The following is a 19,034-nucleotide window of genomic DNA, read 5'->3' as shown; positions in this document are numbered from 1 at the left end:
TTTATTTTGAGAGAGAGAGAGAAGGAGAGCAGGGCAGGGGGAGAGAGAGTGGAGAGAGAGAATCCCAAGCAGGCTCCCCACTGTCAGTGCAGAGCCCGATGTGGGGTTTGAACTCATGAACCGTGAGATCATGACTTGGGTGGAAGCTTAACCGACTGAGCCACCCAGGCGCCCTCTCTTGAATTACTTTTAGTAGCATAATTTTCCCTCACTATTCCACCCAAATGCCTCCTTTCTGAATCACCAATAACTCCTGGGTTGCCAATTCTCACTCCACATCTTACTTGACTTACCAGCAGGTGTAAGCTGATCAATCAAGTACTTTCTTCGCTTGGTTCTTTGGACATCACACTTTTCTGTGCTCCTTTGTCCTTTACCGGCCACTCCTTCTCTGGCTCTTTTGCTGGTTGCCTCACACCATTTCCATTTCTTAACATTGGAGTGCCAGGGCTCAGTCCTTGGATAGCATGCTTTCTTCTTCATTCACTCCCTGATAACTTCATCAAGTCTGTTTCCTGACCCTCAAACTTATACCCCCAATCCTTAAATCTCCCAAAACCCAAGCTCTTTTATCTAATTGCCTACTCAGTATCTGTTCCTTAATATTTAACAGGTACCTTCAAATGTGGATGCATCCAAATCTGAGCTTCTGATCTTTCACCCAAATCTGCCTCTCCCATGATCTTCCCCAACTCAATAAATAGCACCTCTGTCCTTCCAACTGCTCAGGCCCAAGATCTTGGCGTCTTCAAGATAAATTTTGAATCTGCTCACGGCTCATCACCTTCACGGCAACCACCCTGGCACAGGCAAGTATAATCTCGTATTTGGGTAGATGCAGTAGTCTCCTAACTCTAAGGTGACTGTGTAATTTATCAAATATGTCCAAAGTGGAATACTTTTAGGGAAGAAAAGAATTGCAAAAGAGGATGACTAGTCTTTAACTGATCTATAGCAGTGTAAACTGGTATTATGTGTGGTAACTGGGATGTAAGGTCATCTTATCTACCTGGTTTCCTGTTTTACCTTGATCCCTGAACACTATTCTTACCAAAGTGATCTTGTGAAACTTGTCAGGTCATATGACTCCTTAGCTTGAACCATCTACTGGAATATCATCTCACTTGGTGTGAAATGTCTTTTCAACGACTCCACATGATCTGCTCCTTTGTTACTTCTCTATCTTCTTTTCTACTGCTCTCGCTCTCTCTCTCTATCTCTCTCTCTTGTTCCTTCCACTTCAGCCACACTACCTCCCTGATCTTTTCTTGAACTTCCAGGTACACCACTGCTTCTGGAGCTTTGCACCTGCAGTTGCCTATGCCTACAAAATCTCCCAGTTATCTGTTTGGCTCACTCCTTTACCTCCTTCAGGTTTTGACTGAAATATCACCTTCACAGTGAAGCTTAACTTATGCCACCGCCTACAAAAATTGCACTCTGCTTCTCATTATGCTTCTTTCTCTGCCTCATTTTCCTCCACAGCATCTGACGTCCTTATATTTGTGTTTATTGTCTCTTTTTCTCTAGTAGAATGAGGGTAGAAATTTTTGTCAGTCTTGTTCGTTTCTGTATTCTGAGCACCTAGATTAGTATGTAACAGATAGTAAATGCTAAATAAATATGTGTTGATTGATAGAATAAATTAATTTTTTAAATGTGTATCTTTGAAACAGAGACAGAGAATGAGCGGGGGAAGCGCAGAGGGAGAGAGAGACACACAGAATCCGAAGCAGGCTCCAGGCTCGGAGATGTCAGCACAGAGCCCAATGCGGGGCTCGAACTCGTCAACCATGACATCGTGATCTGAGCCGAAGTCAGATGCCTAACTGACTGAGCCACCCAGGTGCCTCTAGAATAAATTATTTTTCAAAGCATAGTAGCTTAATTAATTTATTAGTTTTTTTTCTGACTGGCAGTCAATATAGATGGATGGACGGATGGATGGACAGATGGATAGATAGATAGATAGATAGATAGATAGATAGATGAGAGATAGAATGGATATGCATATTTTCTTTCTTATTTCACTTTCCTCTTCCCTTCCATACATTCATTCATCCATCCATCTTTCCTTTTCTCTGTGCTACATTGACACAATTTATTCACATTTAGATCTTATTAAGCTCATTTCTTTTTGGTGGGGGGTGAGAGGGGTAACAAGGTAGTCACTTACCAGGACATGATCCAAGAAAAGGGCACGGGAGGATAGAGAGAGGTACATTAGACTTCAGTAGGCTCTGACTCACAGCATTTCACTCACTTCTTACCAAAAATAAGGGCTGCATATATCCAAGCAACCATTTCCCAAACTGTTAACTCAATGATTTCAACATAAGAATAAACAAATGTTCTCAACTGAGCATGAGATCATGAAGGGCAGTACTGTATAATAGCTGGGTTTTTCTTAAGTAAGAAATTACATTTCATCAAAATAGAAATAATTATTTGTAATCACTGAAATTTTATGACCGAGAGATTGTAATATGCCCCAAATTCCTAACACCTGAAAATATATTGATTCTTTCTTATCCATAGCCAAACTATGTTTAAAGGTTTCTAATCTATATAAAGTTTTTCATGACTGAGATTAAGAAAATCAAGCTAATGTTATTAATACCCAAACTCCAAAAGAGGAAGAGAGAAAACCACACAGTGGGTGTGAAATTCCTTCCTTCTCTATTAGGAGTTTTTCACTGAAAAAAGAAGTTTATAGAAAAAAAAATACACTCCAAATCCAGGAAAACATAAACAGCAGATGGACAAAAAGTGCCAAATCACTGTTTCTTGACTCAGACTCAACAATGTGTGAAGTCAAATTTCTCTAGGTTGCAGCTTGCTCAGATGAGGACGTTTCATTAAATTACCTCCAAACCTCTCCTGGCACTGAAGTTACCTGATTCCTTATCTTGAACCTGTCTGAACACAGCTGTGGTCAGGATACTGCAGAAGTTTGACAGTGATGGTGTATCCATTCTGTTTTTGGTTTTCTCTGACCTCATTGGCTATACCTTCCCAGTCTCTCTGCTCAGTGTCCAAGTGCTGGAAGTGGTTCTCCTCTATTTCTGCTTACTAGTTAGTGATCTCATCTAGACACTCCAAAATTTATATTTCTAGCCCAGAATTTGCTGCTGATCTCCAGACACATAACAAGAATCATTTTATTTGACAACTGTATTTGGATGACCTCTCAGTTTGGTTTTGGTTTTTTTTAGTCCAGAGAAGAATCTTTGATTCTCACCCTATCCCAAAGTTACTCCTTTTCTAGTTTTTCTAGTTGTGTCAGTCTCAGTGAATTGTACCACCATCCAGCCTAGTTGCTTAAGAGTAAAGCCTAGGAGTTAATTTTAATTTCCCTTTCTCTTATTTCCTATTTTCACCCCACAAGCAATTTCTATGGCCACAACCTCCAAAATAACTCCTGAATTCTGTCCATTTTTCTTCATCTCCATTATTACCACTTAACTAAAAGTTGCCCTCATTTCCAATGGAACGTACTGAATTAGAATGTTATTTTTTTTTAATTTTTTTCACATTTATTTATTTTTGACAGATAGACAGACAGAGCATGAGTGAGGGAGGGGCAGAGAAAGAGGGAGATACAGAATCCAAAGCAGGCTCCAGGCTCTGAGCTGTCAGCACAGAGCCTGATATGGGGCTCGAACTCACGAACCGTGAGATCAAGACCTGAGTCGAAGTCAGACATTTAACCGACTGAGTCACCCAGGTGCCCCGAATTAGAATGCTATTTTTTTAATATGAAATTTATTGTCAAATTGGTTTCCATAAAACACCCAGTGCTCATCCCAACAGGTGCCCTCCTCAATGCCCATCACCCACTTTCCCCTCCATCCCACCCACCATCAACCCTCAGTTTATTCTCAGTTTTTCTAAGAATCTCTTATGGTTTGCATCTTTCCCTCTCTGTAACTTTTTTTCTCCCCCTTCCCCTCGCCCATGGTCTTCTGTTAAGTTTCTCAGGATCCACATAAGAGTGAAAACATATGGTATCTGTCTTTCTCTGTATGACTTATTTCACTTAGCATAACACTCTCCAGTTCCATCCACGTTGCTACAAAAAGCCCATTTTTCATTCTTTCTCATTGCCAAGTAGTATTCCATTGCATATATAAACCACAAATTTTTTATCCAGTCTCACCGCTGTTGCTTAACATAGTGTTGGAAGTTCTAGCATCAGCAATCAGACAACAAAAGGAAGTCAAAGACATCAAAATTGGCAAAGATGAAGTCAAGCTTTCACTTTTTGCAGATGACATGATATTATACATGGAAAACCCGACAGATTCCACCAAAAGTCTGCTAGAACTGATATGTGAATTCAACAAGGTTGCAGGATACAAAATTAATGTACAGAAATCAGTTGCATTCTTATACACTAATAATGAAGCAACAGAAAGGCAAATAAAGAAACTGGTCCCATTCACAATTGCACCAAGAATCATAGAATACCTAGGAATAAACCTAACCAAAGATGTAAAAGATCTGTATGCTGAAAACTATAGAACACTTATGAAAGAAATTGAAGATACAAATAAATAGAAAAACATTCCATGTTCATGGATTGGAAGAATAAATATTGTTAAAATGTCCATACTACCCAAAGCAATCTACACATTCAATGCAATCCCAATCAAAATTTCACCAGCATTCTTCTTGAAACTAGAACAAGCAATCCTAAAATTTGTATGGAACCACAAAAGACCCTGAATAGCCAAAGTAATATTGAAGAAGAAAACCAAAATGGGAATGTTATTTTTAAAGTTAGGGCACATGGTGCCTTAATTGGTCTCCCTATCTTCACTGGTAACCCAACAATCCTTCCTCCCTTGAGCAACCAGAGGGATTATTTTAAATATGTCAGATTGTTTATTTTTAATTCTTTAAATTCTCTCTTATTACACTCAAAATAAAATCTCAACTCCATCTTCTTAAAAATCCTGTATAATTTGGTCTCTGCCTATTCCTTCTGCTTTGCATGCCCTTTCCCAAACTTTTCATGGCAGATCCTTTCTTGTGATTCATATCTCTCATCATTGCTTCCTCAGGGAAAGGTTTGCTGCTTATACACTGTCCCACACTACCCTGTTTTAATGTGGTACACAGCACTTCTTACCATCTCCCCCTTCGGCAGATCCTAAGCTCCTTGTGAACAGAAACTGAACCCTTCGAGTTCATTATTACAAGTAGTCTGGCATCTGGGCAATTCTTAGAAGGTTCTCTGTATGTATTCATTGAATGAATTCATGAATGGATATTCTACTACCATAGAGCTATTTTGTGATAGGCTCAACCCTTCTCATCCCTATTTCTTTCCCTTTCTTTCTTTTTTGAATGGTTGCTTATCTGGTGTAAACTTACCCAATTCTCTTGAAGTTGGCCCAGGGTTTCAAGTGGATTCACCAAGACCAGAAGTTATGACTGGTTGCTGGTTGAAGCCACAGTTGCATGTAGACCAGTAAGTTCTTGTAAAATGACATTTCTTAGCGCAGATTTGATTCACATTTGTATTGACTGCCAAAGGGAACTGTCATCACATACCCCCATGGTACCGTGAAACTGCTGACAACCTACAATTCTTAATAGGATGATGGGCTCAATGCCCTGCAAACAGTACCACTGTTGGTAGATGTCTTCTTGTGGATGCTGATCGGTGACATAATATTTGAGAATCTTTGGCAATTGCTTTGAGGCTCTCTACCCTTGCAGATACCATCCTGGATTACTTTATATTATACTGGACTCAATCATAGCCTGGTTTCTTCCCATAGATGTAGATCCTGTCCTCCATGATACCAAGTAGAGCCATTGCAAAGAGGCTTTTATCACAGAGAAATCGACCTCAGGGTTAGCCAAACCAGTTTTGGTCCTAGCTTTAACAACATCGTTCTGATTCACACTAGCCTTAAAAATCTGTGTGCCAGAGTTGCAGGTTTCTGTAAAGTAGAATTCATATGACTTCTATGGACACCGAATGAATGCTATAAAGGAACATAAAATGACTAGAATGAAAGTTCTATGAAATAAGATAACTGCAATCAGTTATTACTAAAGCAAAATGTTATTTTACTTCTTTGAAAGATAAAGTTTGGTAGAATGTATTCAACTTTGAGGTCTGTGGTTGCAGTTCGGTTCAATAAGTATCTATTGAGCACCTACAGTAGGCAAGGCCATATGTGTTATGGAAAATTGAAAGAACCAAAAAACAATAGTGTGATGAGTGGAATAGAAAATAGACTTCTAGACAAATGGATGACAAGTGAAATTATTTAGTTTTCAGGGGGAAAAAGGCCGAGTTCAGGCACATTATATACAGATTGTCTTGTTTTCAGAGAGCTACGATGTAGAAGCAGTATTTTGTCTGATATTTAGATCATAAAAAAGAAAACCTTATTGATTTTAAGAAATAATTTTTATGGAAACTGGCCTTCCCTTCTTGAAAAGTTTAAAGGACCTTTCTACACTGGTTTAAGTAGTCCTGCCTGCTAACAGGAAGATATGGAACCTCAAAACCTCATGATAAATTTGGGCTGGGAACTATCATGATTTTTACTCATATGCCTGTGTAGTGTGAGTATAATTGTACCAGCTCAGGACTTTAACTCATACTCCTGATCATATATCAACCATAATGTCACATTATGGCAACAGTGAGGCTCTCGATAGGCTCCCTAATTGCTGCTTTGGTAAGACTCACCTCTGAACAAACCAAATGAGTTAGAGAAAGCAGCTAGGACCCAAGAAACACTTACAGCCTCCTGTAATCATAAAGCTGGGGAAAAGAAAGGCATGGGGAATGTGAGCATAATCTTTAAGCAATTCCAGTTACCTGGAAATGAGTTTTGAATGGATTTTTATATCCACGAAGGACAAAATCAGAGATAGCAGTTGCAAGTGATAGGCAGGCAATTTTTTTTTTTAATAGAAAGATCACACAACGTTGGAAGCTGGTGATCTCCACATTCCTAGAGTTGAAGTACAGACCGTTGGGGAAGAAGAGCAGATTGCCTGCAGTGAATGAAATTGAACTCGTGGTTCTCAATGGGAAGGTGTTTGTAAATTTGTAGGCATGTTTTTAATAGCCACCAGGAAGGTTGTTAACTGGGCTTCTGTAGGCAGGAAGCAGAAATGCTAGATGTTCTGCAATGATCAAGAAAGCTCCAAACAGAAAAACTGTCCCAAGTCCCACATCCCACATATGTTTGTAATGTCATACCAGAATAAATCCACTATAAATGTAATTGCAAGTACTTTATCACATAATAATGTTAGAAAAGATTTTCCGGAAGTTGAGTAAAATAATTTAGAAGAAAGTTGTCATTAAGAAAAATACCTAAATGGAATTAAGGTGTTATTTACAAATTACTCAATAATTTACTTTTTCTGCCAATAGTTTCTATTTAATATGTTATGTATCTCCAGCTACCTATTTAATTTTATTTATTTATTTAAAAATTTGTTAATGTTTATTTATTTTTGAGAGAGAGAGAGAGACAGACAGACAGAGTGTGAGTGGGAGAGGGGCAGAGAGAGAGGGAGACACAGAATCCGAAGCAGGCTCCAGGCTCCCAGCTGTCAGCACAGAGCCCAATGTTCAAACCATGAGATCATGACCCGAGCTGAAGTCAGATACTTAACCAACTGCGCCACCCGGACAACCCTAATTTTAAAGGGTGTCAGTGTGAGGATTTAATTTTTGCCATGGCCAATAGAAGACAAAAAGATTTAAGACTGAGTGTTTTATGCACTGAATTATAGAGAAAAGCAACTACTGGGGAAACTAAGGAAAGACTGTGTTTTGTTTTGTTTTGTTTTGTTTGGGATTTGCTACGAGTGTTCTAAAGCTACATCCCTACCAGCAATGGTACTCCGGGTGTTTGTTTAAGCTGCTAATAAAACACCCTGGATCAGTCTTTACCTACAGCTACACCTATAAACATATGTGGTGAGAGTGACAATTTGACACTCTTAGGAACAGACTTAGATACAGACTATAAATTAGCAGACATCTGAAACAGGATGTCAGTAAGTTGCATTAAGTGTTTTGAAAATATTCTTATTTTCAATATTGCCATTCTCTATACTGTTAATTTTCAAAATATAAAAAGGAGATCTCTGCTGTGAAAATCACACATTGAAGTGCATTCATTTCTAGGTGGCCCCTCTTACACTGACACTACCCCACAACTTTTTGCCAATCCATTCTCTTGCCTGCTGCTGATTATAGACTATTATCCCTGAGGTCCCTTTATGTATCAGAAACTAAATGTATACCTCACTATGTGGAAAACTGTTGAATGTAAAAGATGTGTTGTGTGCTAAATAGTGTCACTTCCTAGTTGTATTTCATAATATAAATAATTATTTTGACACTACACTACACAATCATTTCCAGCTCATTTGCAAGAATATTACACTTTCCTCATTTCCCCTCATCCACAGCCTATTATTTTTCTTGGCATGTTCTCTTTACTTTAATTAAGGTTATTTTCCTCTTTCTCTCATCGCATGCAAATACATGTAGTCTCTTACTACTTATCCTAATTCTAACTTTTATTCAAGGGTCCACTTGTACTTATGCTTGCTCAGTTATTTATTCACTCCTTTATTTCCTTTTATATGTGCATGGAAGAACTACTAATTCCTTTACTGCTTGTAAACTTCAACTTTTTCATTTTAATTATGTGCAGTCATTAGACAATTCCATTATGACTTACAGAAGCACTGTATCTGAACAAATACACAGGGAATCCATATGATTTTGTTATAATTTTTTCTTTTACCTTGGTTTTACACTACAGTTAGGACATTATATCAACTTTGAAAATCAGTATGTGGGTTATTTTATCTATAAGTCTCAATTTGAGATATTAAAAAGGGCATCACATAATACTTACATGAGAAAGGAATGGTGTCTGATAGGGGTTGAAAGCACTGCACTAGATAATCTCTAAAGCTTTTCCTTTCCTAAATTCCTAAGACTTTTTTGTTTCTATAATCTCACTAAGGATGGGGAATACTCCTGACTCCCAGAATAGCAAAACTTCCATTCACAGAAACCTATATTAAGTTGAACGAGGGCACCTGGGTGGCTCAGTCGGTTAAGTGTCCGACTTAAGCTCAGGTCATAATCTCACAGTTCATGAGTTGGAGCCATGCGTCATGATCTCTGCTATAAGCACAGAGCCTGCTTTGGATCTTCTGCCCTCCTCTCTCTCTCTCTGCCCCTCTCCTGCTCATTCTCTGTCTCTCAAAAATACATAAACATTTAAGTTGAACATACATGTTTATGTTGCACTTATGAAAGAGAGTGAACATTTTTCTGTTATTTCATCGAATTGAAAAGACCATGACAAATCAAGAGATGCAAACGCTAGTTCTCTGGGCATGACTATTTTCACAAACACCCCCAGGTATATTTTTCTTACCTAGCTTGACAAGGCGGAGCATGGAGGTATTACTTCCTCTTTCAGTGCAAGCGGTTACTGAGAGGTTGTAGATATCTCCTGGAGGCAGACTGAGAATCGCAGTCATGACATTGCGTGTTACCTGAAAGATCCATCAAGATTGAAGGTTTAAACTTCTAATGAACTTGAACTAGAATACCACTCCAAACAACTACAGGGCTATGGTAGGCATTCTCTCTATTCTATGCGGCTTTCTACAGTTGATTACAACCCTACGGATACTTTATTTCCTTTGAAAATGATATGAATTCCTCAACTGAACCAAATGCAAGGTAGCTCTACACGTGCACAATAAATATCAGGACATTTTTGCAATTAATCCTCTATTTAGAATAGGTACTACTCTGATACTTTGCTTCTTATTCACAGCAAATTTTAGAAAAGGCAACTGCTAGGTGTCTGCTGATATGTATATAACTCAGCCCTAGCTGAGAAGCTCAGAAGACACCTAGTCATATCTATAGCCACCTGGTTTCTTAACTAAAGACTACATTTCCTAGTTTCCTCTATAGCTAGAGGGAACCATGCGATCCACTTCTGACCAACGGATCATAAGTGGAAGTCACATGGGCAGTTTATAATCCTGTCTACACTCTGTAAGTGCTGGGCCTCCATATCTTCTCCTTTCCTCTCCCCGCATGCTAGAATATGGATATAATGATGATAAGGTTCAGCTATGCAAATGAAGCCTACACAGTTCTAGACGAAACAACATGACAGAAAGAATCTGGACCCCTGGATGATTGATCCTTTACAGCAGAGGTGCTCTGACAGTTCTATGCTAGCATGAGAGAAACAAGCTTTTATTTTCTTCAAGCTATGCTCTTTTTTTTTTTTTTACAGTAGTTTAGTCTGTACCCTAACTAACGCCATGTCAAAAGTGTAATAAAGCAGGAGAAAAGAAATCAGTATTTCCAACGTACCCAAATATTTAGGCATTGGTGATATATGGAGAAAATATCAAAACATATTAACTGTGGTTTTCTTGAAAATGTTTGACATCCTGAATAAAAACCTCAAATCATAACTTTAAATGTAAATGATGAGTAGTTTTAACTATTAGAGATCACTATTAAAGATTAAAAGGTAAACTCTCTGAAAGGAGGAATTTAATTTTTTTTACTGTCCCTTCTCCGGAGCCCAAAACAGTGCCAACTGGCATAAACTATTTGTTTAATGTTTCAATAAGTGTTTGCTTAATGGTTTTCAAGAGTTCATGTAAATAAACGTTCAGATGCCCGATACTGGGATTCAAAAAAACATACACTCTTTTTAATTTTCTTCTTTCCTTCTGCAACAACCATCCAGTGTAACATTCTAGAATGGGAGAGGTCAGTTGTGTCATCTCCATATGTCCAACTGATATATAACAGACTGTTGAAATACTCCACAGATGTGATTTCTGGAGCAACTGGGGCTACAAGGAAGGTAAGAGGCACATTTTAGTTTAATAAGAGACTAATAATAATTAAAGTACTTACCAACAGAGCATGCAATCCCATGTAGAGTTAATTTAGAGAATTAAAATTCACACCATAAAGGGGTACCTGGTGCCTCAGTTGGTTAAGCATCGGACTCTTGATCTTGGTTCAGGTCATGATCTCATGGTTCATGGGTTTGAGCCCTGCATTGGGCTCCTCACTGACATCGTTGAGCCTGCTTGGGATTCTCACTCTCTCTCTCTGCCCCTCCCCTGCTCACTCACATGCTTTCTCTCTCTCTCTCTCTCTCTCTCTCTCTCTCTCTCTCTCTCTCAAAATAAATAAACTTTAAAAAATTCACACCATAGGATGGTCCTGGGGATCCCAGGACCTCTCAGTAACATAACGAAGGTTGGTGGTAAAAGTTGGGCACTGATTTCCTGGGTCCCCACCTTGTATGGCCCAGACACAAGGCGGCCAGACCCATCTGTACCTGAGGATATCAGGTCTTTTATATTGATTTCATAGTTAGAAGATTCCTAAAATGTTCACTTCTTTGCATCCACTTGTTGCATCAATAAATTAATAGTATAAGGCATTATCGAATTGATTTTCCAAGCAGTACTGGAAAACTTGGGGTCCTATAAAAGTATATTTTTTATTGTGGTATAGCAAAGATGTTTATAGAAATAAAGGGCAGTAAGATCAATGGTTAGAGGGGCAGAAAATAAATATTGTTTATATAAAATCACAAAGCAATACTATTGATCATGTCTAACCAGCACCTTGCAAAAAGTAGGCTCTTAATAAATGTTACTGAAGCAAGTAGCAAGGAAGGAAAGAAGGGCTCTTTTATCACACCACAAAGCTAACTTCTAACACTGAGTTTCTTCATTTATTTTACATTCTGACACATTTAAATGCAAATTTTTTAATGGGGAGGAGAGTTCATTACCAGCTTTATAATACATGAGCTCTGAATGTATTTTTAATTATTTTTTAAACTTAACTGATAATTCTGAAGATTTTAGGAAACACGCACACACAGTTGAATTTCAGTTCCCTGTGTGTGCTGGTTTGGACAAGCAAGTGTTCCATTCTGAGAGACAGCACAAGACCAAAGGAAATATCTGGAGGAGAATTTCTATAAACCATGAAGATTTAGTTTCCTTGATATGCTACGAGTACTCGTAACAAACATTCATAACTATGCTTTCTAGAACAATTTTTACGGAAGAGACTTGTAATATAGAGCGTAAAATACATTTCTGTAGCAAGCAAGTTAACACAAACCCAAATCGTATTTCAGAATAGTCTAATAAAGAGAATAATACCTGTGGCTTCTTTCCTCCATTATATTTCTATGTACTTCGTTATACATATGTATCTATACTTATATTTTGCCAAAGGATATTTTCTCATGTTCTAATTCTAGTGAGGACAAGAAACACTTTTAAAATTGCAAACCCGGAACGTATTTAAAATTGTATAAGTATTAACACAGATCCCCGCACATAAATAATTAACTAGATCTTTAGATTTTTAAACGCCATGTTGTTGCCTTAAAATTCAGCATATTGCTGAAAGGCCACAAGATGTCACTATTTGTTTATTAAACATAATTTGGTACACTGGCATAATTACTATGCATTTGACTTGCAGACAAAGTTGCCTAACAAAGACAGTAGTCCAGAGATCCTAATAAATCACACCTTATTCAAATATTTTATTCCTGTATCCTTTTATATCACACGATTTGGCGTTTTGGATCACAACTAAAAGCACAGGAAAGAGAAGTGTGATATCCTTGTTTGCTTTAAACTTGAGACGAGGGAAGAAAAGCAAAACGAGATAAGGCAAAGATTTCAATTGGCTTTAAAAATAAGTCTAAAAATAAGTCAGTGCCCATATATATTTTAATAATGATTTATATTATATAATTTACTTCTCACACTACCTGTGAAATATTATTATGCCTATTTGACAGATGGGAGAGTTGAGACCGTCTATATTCATATGCTTAGGTGACACCTTGAAGGGACAGTGTCAGCATGACTTAGGAGATAGTCCCAGGAGGGTTCGCTTTGGCAGCACATACACTAAAATAGGAGATTGTCCCAGGAAAAGATAAGGAGTTCACAAAGATCAATTTGTTGGAGACAACAGACTGCTCACCTAGCCAAGCAGCTCACTTATTAACCATAGAACTATTCAGACTTGCCAGGCCCATAACTTTTGCCAGGTCCCAGTCAGTTCCCAGCTCTGAAAGGCACACCTAAGCCACTTGAGTCCAGAACTCCAAATCCTGTTAATGGTTCATTTCCGGTGTCCCCCTTCAGAGACACCATAGAGAGCCTGGCAAGGTGGTTTTCTGCTTTATTGCAGAGAGTTCTAAAACACTTGGTCTTGCTCTATTAGCCGGTTGTTAGGTCACATTTTGAATTCTGCCAATGAGAAAAAAGAAGTCGAGGATCATTAGGACAATTTGCTCAAAGTCTGACAGCTAGAATTCTGGAGGGCCAGGTCTGCTCAATCACGTCTTCAGATGCAAAGTCTGGGCTCTTTTCAGACGTCTCTGTCTGAGGGGGAAAGAGTATTCTCAGAAAGGCAATGTCAATAAAGTTAAGCTGTATGAATCATTTATATGGTAAATGTAACTAAAATTAAGTATGCAATTATTAATATAGTCAAGAAGCTCACACACTACTCATCACATAATTGGTATTTTCTACCTTTTTGATATTTTGGTAGTCTTTCACTTGTCTACTCTAGTATTACTATTAATATCTGGAACACAGGGAGCTCCAGATATTGTCTAGTAAAGGAAAGGGATATACTATGTATGTTGATAGTGTAAGAATTCACATGATTAATTTCTTCTTTTTTTTTTAAGATTTTATTTTTAAGTAATCTCTATACTCAACATGGGGCTCGAACTCACAACCCAGAGATCAAGAGTTGCATGCTCTACCAACTGGGCCAGCCAGGTGCTCCCACGCAATTAATTTCTTTGCATTTTCTTTCATTGATAAAGTCTGACAGAGTAAAACTAGATGTCCAGAGAAGAATATATTTTGGTAACATTTTTCTTCACCTAAACATATTTTTCTCACATCTTCTCTCAGTATAACACTAATTATAGCCTTGTAGTCCAACCAAAAGTTCCTGAAAAATCGTAGTTCAAATAGGATTCAGAAATAGTCAGTGTTTCTTTGATGAAATCCCCTTTCATTGCCATCTCTGACCACCTCTGTTATCTATCTCTGCTATATGAAAATGAGCTAACAACTGTTTCAGTGCTTTTAAAAAAACCCCCAAGGCTTACAAAAGTTAACATGCACAGGTTACGCAGAGTAGATGGCCGATCCGTGATTCAAACCCAGGTCCATCAGTCTCCAAAGCCTGTTTTAACTCCTGCTCTGGACAATGCTGCCATCAGCCTGTGACTTTAAAACTTTAATTAATAAGGAAAAGGAGGCACTCTAGCAAACAAAATCATTGAGTGGGTAAAATCAGTTGAAGCCCAAAGTTCTGTCTGCTACATCTCTATTCTAATCGATTCCAAACAGGGGCACATAAATAAAGGACAATGACTCAGGATGAAAATGTATTTTGATTTTCAAAGACTATCATTTAAACATATAATGAACTTTCAGAATCAAGGATACTAGCTTCCATGAGACTGAGCTTCAGTCAGTGCTGGGTGAGTGCCTAGCGCTTTCTGGAGATATATCTCTTCAGAAACTCCTCAAAATGGCGTTCTCTCCCCGTGGAAGCCGTTCCCATAACACCACTCACCTGTTATGAAGCTTATGGTGGAGCTGTCGCAACAGCTCAGTTCTGGGTCTCCCCATGTTACCATGGTAACTCGAAAGTTGTAGTACCATGCTGGCAGCAAATTGGCTATCCTCTAAAAAGAGCAAGGAGACAAAAGAGCAAGGGGGAAAAAATCCTATTTTTGGAATAGAGTTACTTTTATTAGGTCATGAAAATTATCAATAAGTATTTTTTATTTTCCTTCCCATACCTTTTTGTATTGTATGTATATACATGTATGTATATCTGCATGTAAATAGAATGATCTACAAACAGAACTTTTAAAAAAGTGATTCATAGGTATTGAGTCAAATGTTACTAATATTGGTCTCGTTTTGCAGTTTCCTACGTTGTATTACTCATGTGAAATAGTACTTATTTGTAAGCGACTGTACATACACATTCCCCTATTTCTACAAAAACTGGCCTCTCACGACTTTGTGTTCTCCCAGTTTGGACCATAATCATGCATCCTTGTTGGGTGGCAAATACCAGAGACATCAACCAGGTAGAGGGCAATCGTGCACTTCATGTGTGACCTGTGCCTTAGAAATTATTCCAGCCTCAGAAAGCGCAATCTTTCCCTACACTCTTGAAAAGCATCCTCTAGTTGCACCTGGTTGCAACCAACCTCAGTTGGTTAAGCGTCCGACTTCAGCTCAGGTCATAATCTCACAGTTTGTGGGTTCGAGCCCCACACTGGGCTCTGGGTTGACAGTTCAGAGCCTGGAGCCTGTTTCAGATTCTCTGTCTCCCTCTCTCTCTGTCCCTCCCCCGCTCATACTCTGTCTCTCTCTCCTTCAAAAATAAATAAACATTAAAAAAGATTTTTTTAAAAAGAAAGAAAAGCATCCTCTAATAGCCTGACATCATAGGTATTTAAGTGATGTGTAGATATTAAGAATACTCATCACTAGTGTTAAAACAGTGTCAACTAATTATTGAATGACTAACGGTAACTTTTTGTGTTTTCCTCCTAGGGACAGAGAGGGACAATAAGCTCTCAGCTCTATTAAAACGTGGATATGCCCAATTAGGTGTGAAAGCATGCTTCACATAATTATTTCTCTCTCTTTCTCTCTCTCAATCTCTCTCTCTCAATCTCTCCCTCGGAAAAAACAGTCCTACACGCAAAAACAACTAAAAAAAATCTTGAAGGTAGCAAACCACCCATGTGTATTTACAGGTAACTTTTTCTGACACACTTGGTACAGAAAGGCAAATTTCTTTACACAGGAAGTGTGACGGCTACTTAAGGAACCATTACCACTGATGCAGTTAAGGAGATAGTCGCTGCTATTTCATAGTATGTTGTCCACTCTGATGTCATTGTTGCAGGGTTGAAATAAAACATTTCAACTACATATTTTCTGAACACTCCTAAGTAAGGTCTGCTCCAGCTCAGAACCACTGCCGTAGGACCCAAGGGATAGAGCATTAAATCCTTTATTCCCGTTGGAACTAAGAAGAAGCAGGGAAGGATGAGAAAAGAGAGCCAAGAAGAAAGGTTTAATATCTTTTCGAATGTCTTAGAAATGGCTTCAAACTTCTTAAAACTAGAGTTTTTGCCCTTCTGATATGGTCATTGAATAAATCATATTTGCCTCCGATGTTATTTTTCTGAGTAATAGTTTCTAACTTTAGACCCCAGGTTATACAACTGTAGTCATTTATGACTCTGGATGTAGAATATTGGGTGAATGAGTAGGGACCCCCCATATATGATGCTAATGACTTGGGCATGGACACTGCGTCCCCCTCCCCACCAACAGTACTCTGATAAAGTAATTCTTGAGGCTGGCAACTTACCGATAGCAAATGTCACAGGATCTGAAGGTGGGCCAATCAAAGGGCCTTTTCTTAGGTACATCACGACCTGGTACTGGGCACCGGGAACCAGATTTTCAATGATAGATTTGCTTGAGTTCACCTTTAAACCAAACACCCAACATGATTTATTTAGAGGTGGGCTTTCAGAATGTGACACAGCGGCTGATACCATATTCAGGGACTCTTTGTGGAGCCACAGACGCCTTTGAAATCCAGAAGCCTTTGCTTGTTCTGGGGAAGGTCAGATTTCAAAATTAGCATGATTTATAGTTTATGTGAACACTGAAGGGAACCCGGAACATTCAAATTCTATGGCTGGATTTAATAAGCCCCGTGAACTGCTTTATACCATCAATGTCAATTTGAACCATGTACACTAGAGACACATCAGCCTCTAACCATAATCAAATCAGCAATACCATAAGGGTAGGCTGACATCCTAAATTGTAGTGTCAGCTAAAAACATACAAAGATCAGTGCAGGAATGTCTTTGGTCTCTCGTCACTAAGAAGCATATAATATCTAATTATAGAGAAGGAAATGACCTCAGAGATTATCTGCTCCAAATCTCTCATTTAATAGATCAAAACAGTGAAACCAGGAAATGGCCAAGGTCACATATTCAGATGCAGTGTTGGGACTGGAAGCCTAGTGTTGTGACCTCCAATGGCTGTTACAGGCAAGTCTGGGACTAACCATCAAGATACAGTAGGAAATGCTTCTGAAGGCTATTGTGACCCCTTAAAATAATGTTGTAGAAAATATTTCTCATATAGATGAGCCCTTCTTTACTGTTCTTTTTTTTTTTTAACTTTTGGTTAGGTAACAAATACAATATAGAGAAAAACAACCGACAGATGAATGAAATGTACATTTAAAAAAAATGTACTTATTAAAGTTAAATGTTGGCATGCACTAGGATTAATGGTTCAGTTTACAGGTCAAGAAATGTGACCTTTAATGCCTCTGATATTGAAGACAGCCTTGCTTAGTAGAGAGAACACAGGTTCTCTATTCAGACTGCCTGAAATCAAATCCTGACTCTACCTCTTATCAGCATGGGAATTTATTTATAATTCTTAGCGTGGCTTCATGATTGATAAACTATAGATAATACTATTATATACCTCACAGGTGAGGATGCTTATATACCTCACAGGTTTCTATTGAAACTAGAGATTCAATAAAGATAATTCACTCCTCATCAATTTTTGGCCTCTAGGGTATATAACATTGTAAAATTACTGTGGAAAGGACCAGAAAGAAATCAAAGAAGAACAATAACGTTGACAGCTTACCTATGCTATAAGGTTTTTTTTAAGCTTCGTTATGATTTTAAGAATAAATACAGAATTCATGGGTATGAATTTTAAGCCTTTCTAACACCAGAAACTGATTCTACACAATAGGAATTGTATAACTTGAGTTGGGACAACTTGCTCTAAATGTAAGTAGGGGGAGCAGCATACCATAATTTCTTTTCCAGTAACTTAAACAAAATAAAATGAAGTTGAATTCATAAAATAGCATTTCCGCCCCTTCTTTCCTACTCACTCATACCAGAATTTTTTGCCCATGTTTTACTTTTTTAAAAATTATTATTATTTTTACAAGTCTATTTATTTATTTTGAGAGAGACAGAGACAGAAAGAAAGAGCATGAGTTGGGGAGGGCAGAGAGAGAGGGAGACAGAGGATCCCAATCAGGCTCCGCACTGAGTGTGGCTCAGGGCTCCACCTCGTGACTGCCAGATCACGAGTTCATGACCACGGAGATCACCACCTGAGCAAACATCAAGAATTGGGCGCTCAACTGACTGAGCCACCCAAGTGTCCTTGCCCATGTTTTAGAATGTGAATTCTGCTGGAAGCCATCTAGGTAAAGTTAGCCAACTAGATATTCTCATCTGATGGAGCATTTCCTGAAGAGACAAACTATGAATAAGAATGTGTGTGCTGTGCACAACTAAGCAACATTGGCTTATTTCTTTGAAATACATTTTTAAATGATAAAACTAATAATGCGCATTGCGAAAATTATTCACCCAACAGAAGAGCAAATGAAGTTAACTGGCAATTTTTCTATCCTCCTCCCCCCACTTCCAGCATTTTGGGGGACAATCTTCCAGACCCTCCTACACACATATATAAATAAACAATATTATATTGAACCATATAGGTGTTGCATTATCAATGTCGCTCCGAACTTTCCTTTAAGACTTAACAACATATTATGCACATGTAGGCATGCCTGTGAATGTTAACCTAGCTCATTAATCACTCCTTTAGAATATTTAGAATAGCAGGACAGACAAAGCGTAGATTACTTCAGGGTGGTGTTAAATCTCTTTGGTTTGATAATATTTTAGGCAACTACTTGATTCTGATTATTCAAATGACTACCTGAAGTCATAGCCACTTAAGTTTGCCATCATATTTAATATCCTGAGGGTATTTTACTATTGAAATAAGTAAGAGAAAGG

General features: G+C 38.2%; 1 protein-coding gene across 2 annotated transcripts in view; it reads right to left on the bottom strand.

Moving 5' to 3' along the window:
* Window positions 1-19,034, bottom strand: part of PTPRO (protein tyrosine phosphatase receptor type O) — a 245,359-nt gene that overhangs the window by 64,832 nt on the left and 161,493 nt on the right. For both annotated transcript variants that reach the window (XM_027035627.2, XM_027035628.2), the window contains exons 8-12: window positions 16,532-16,652; window positions 15,990-16,183; window positions 14,705-14,816; window positions 10,751-10,902; window positions 9,447-9,567 (exon numbers count right to left, since the gene is read on the bottom strand). In XM_027035627.2, coding sequence (XP_026891428.2) covers window positions 9,447-9,567; window positions 10,751-10,902; window positions 14,705-14,816; window positions 15,990-16,183; window positions 16,532-16,652 — 700 coding nt within the window. The remainder of the gene's footprint in view (window positions 1-9,446; window positions 9,568-10,750; window positions 10,903-14,704; window positions 14,817-15,989; window positions 16,184-16,531; window positions 16,653-19,034) is intronic.

Source organism: Acinonyx jubatus, chromosome B4, assembly GCF_027475565.1.
Source record: "Acinonyx jubatus isolate Ajub_Pintada_27869175 chromosome B4, VMU_Ajub_asm_v1.0, whole genome shotgun sequence".
NCBI lineage: Eukaryota > Metazoa > Chordata > Mammalia > Carnivora > Felidae > Acinonyx > Acinonyx jubatus.
The sequence above is the reverse complement of the archived record's forward strand: the minus strand, read 5'-3'. Positions and strand labels throughout refer to the sequence as shown.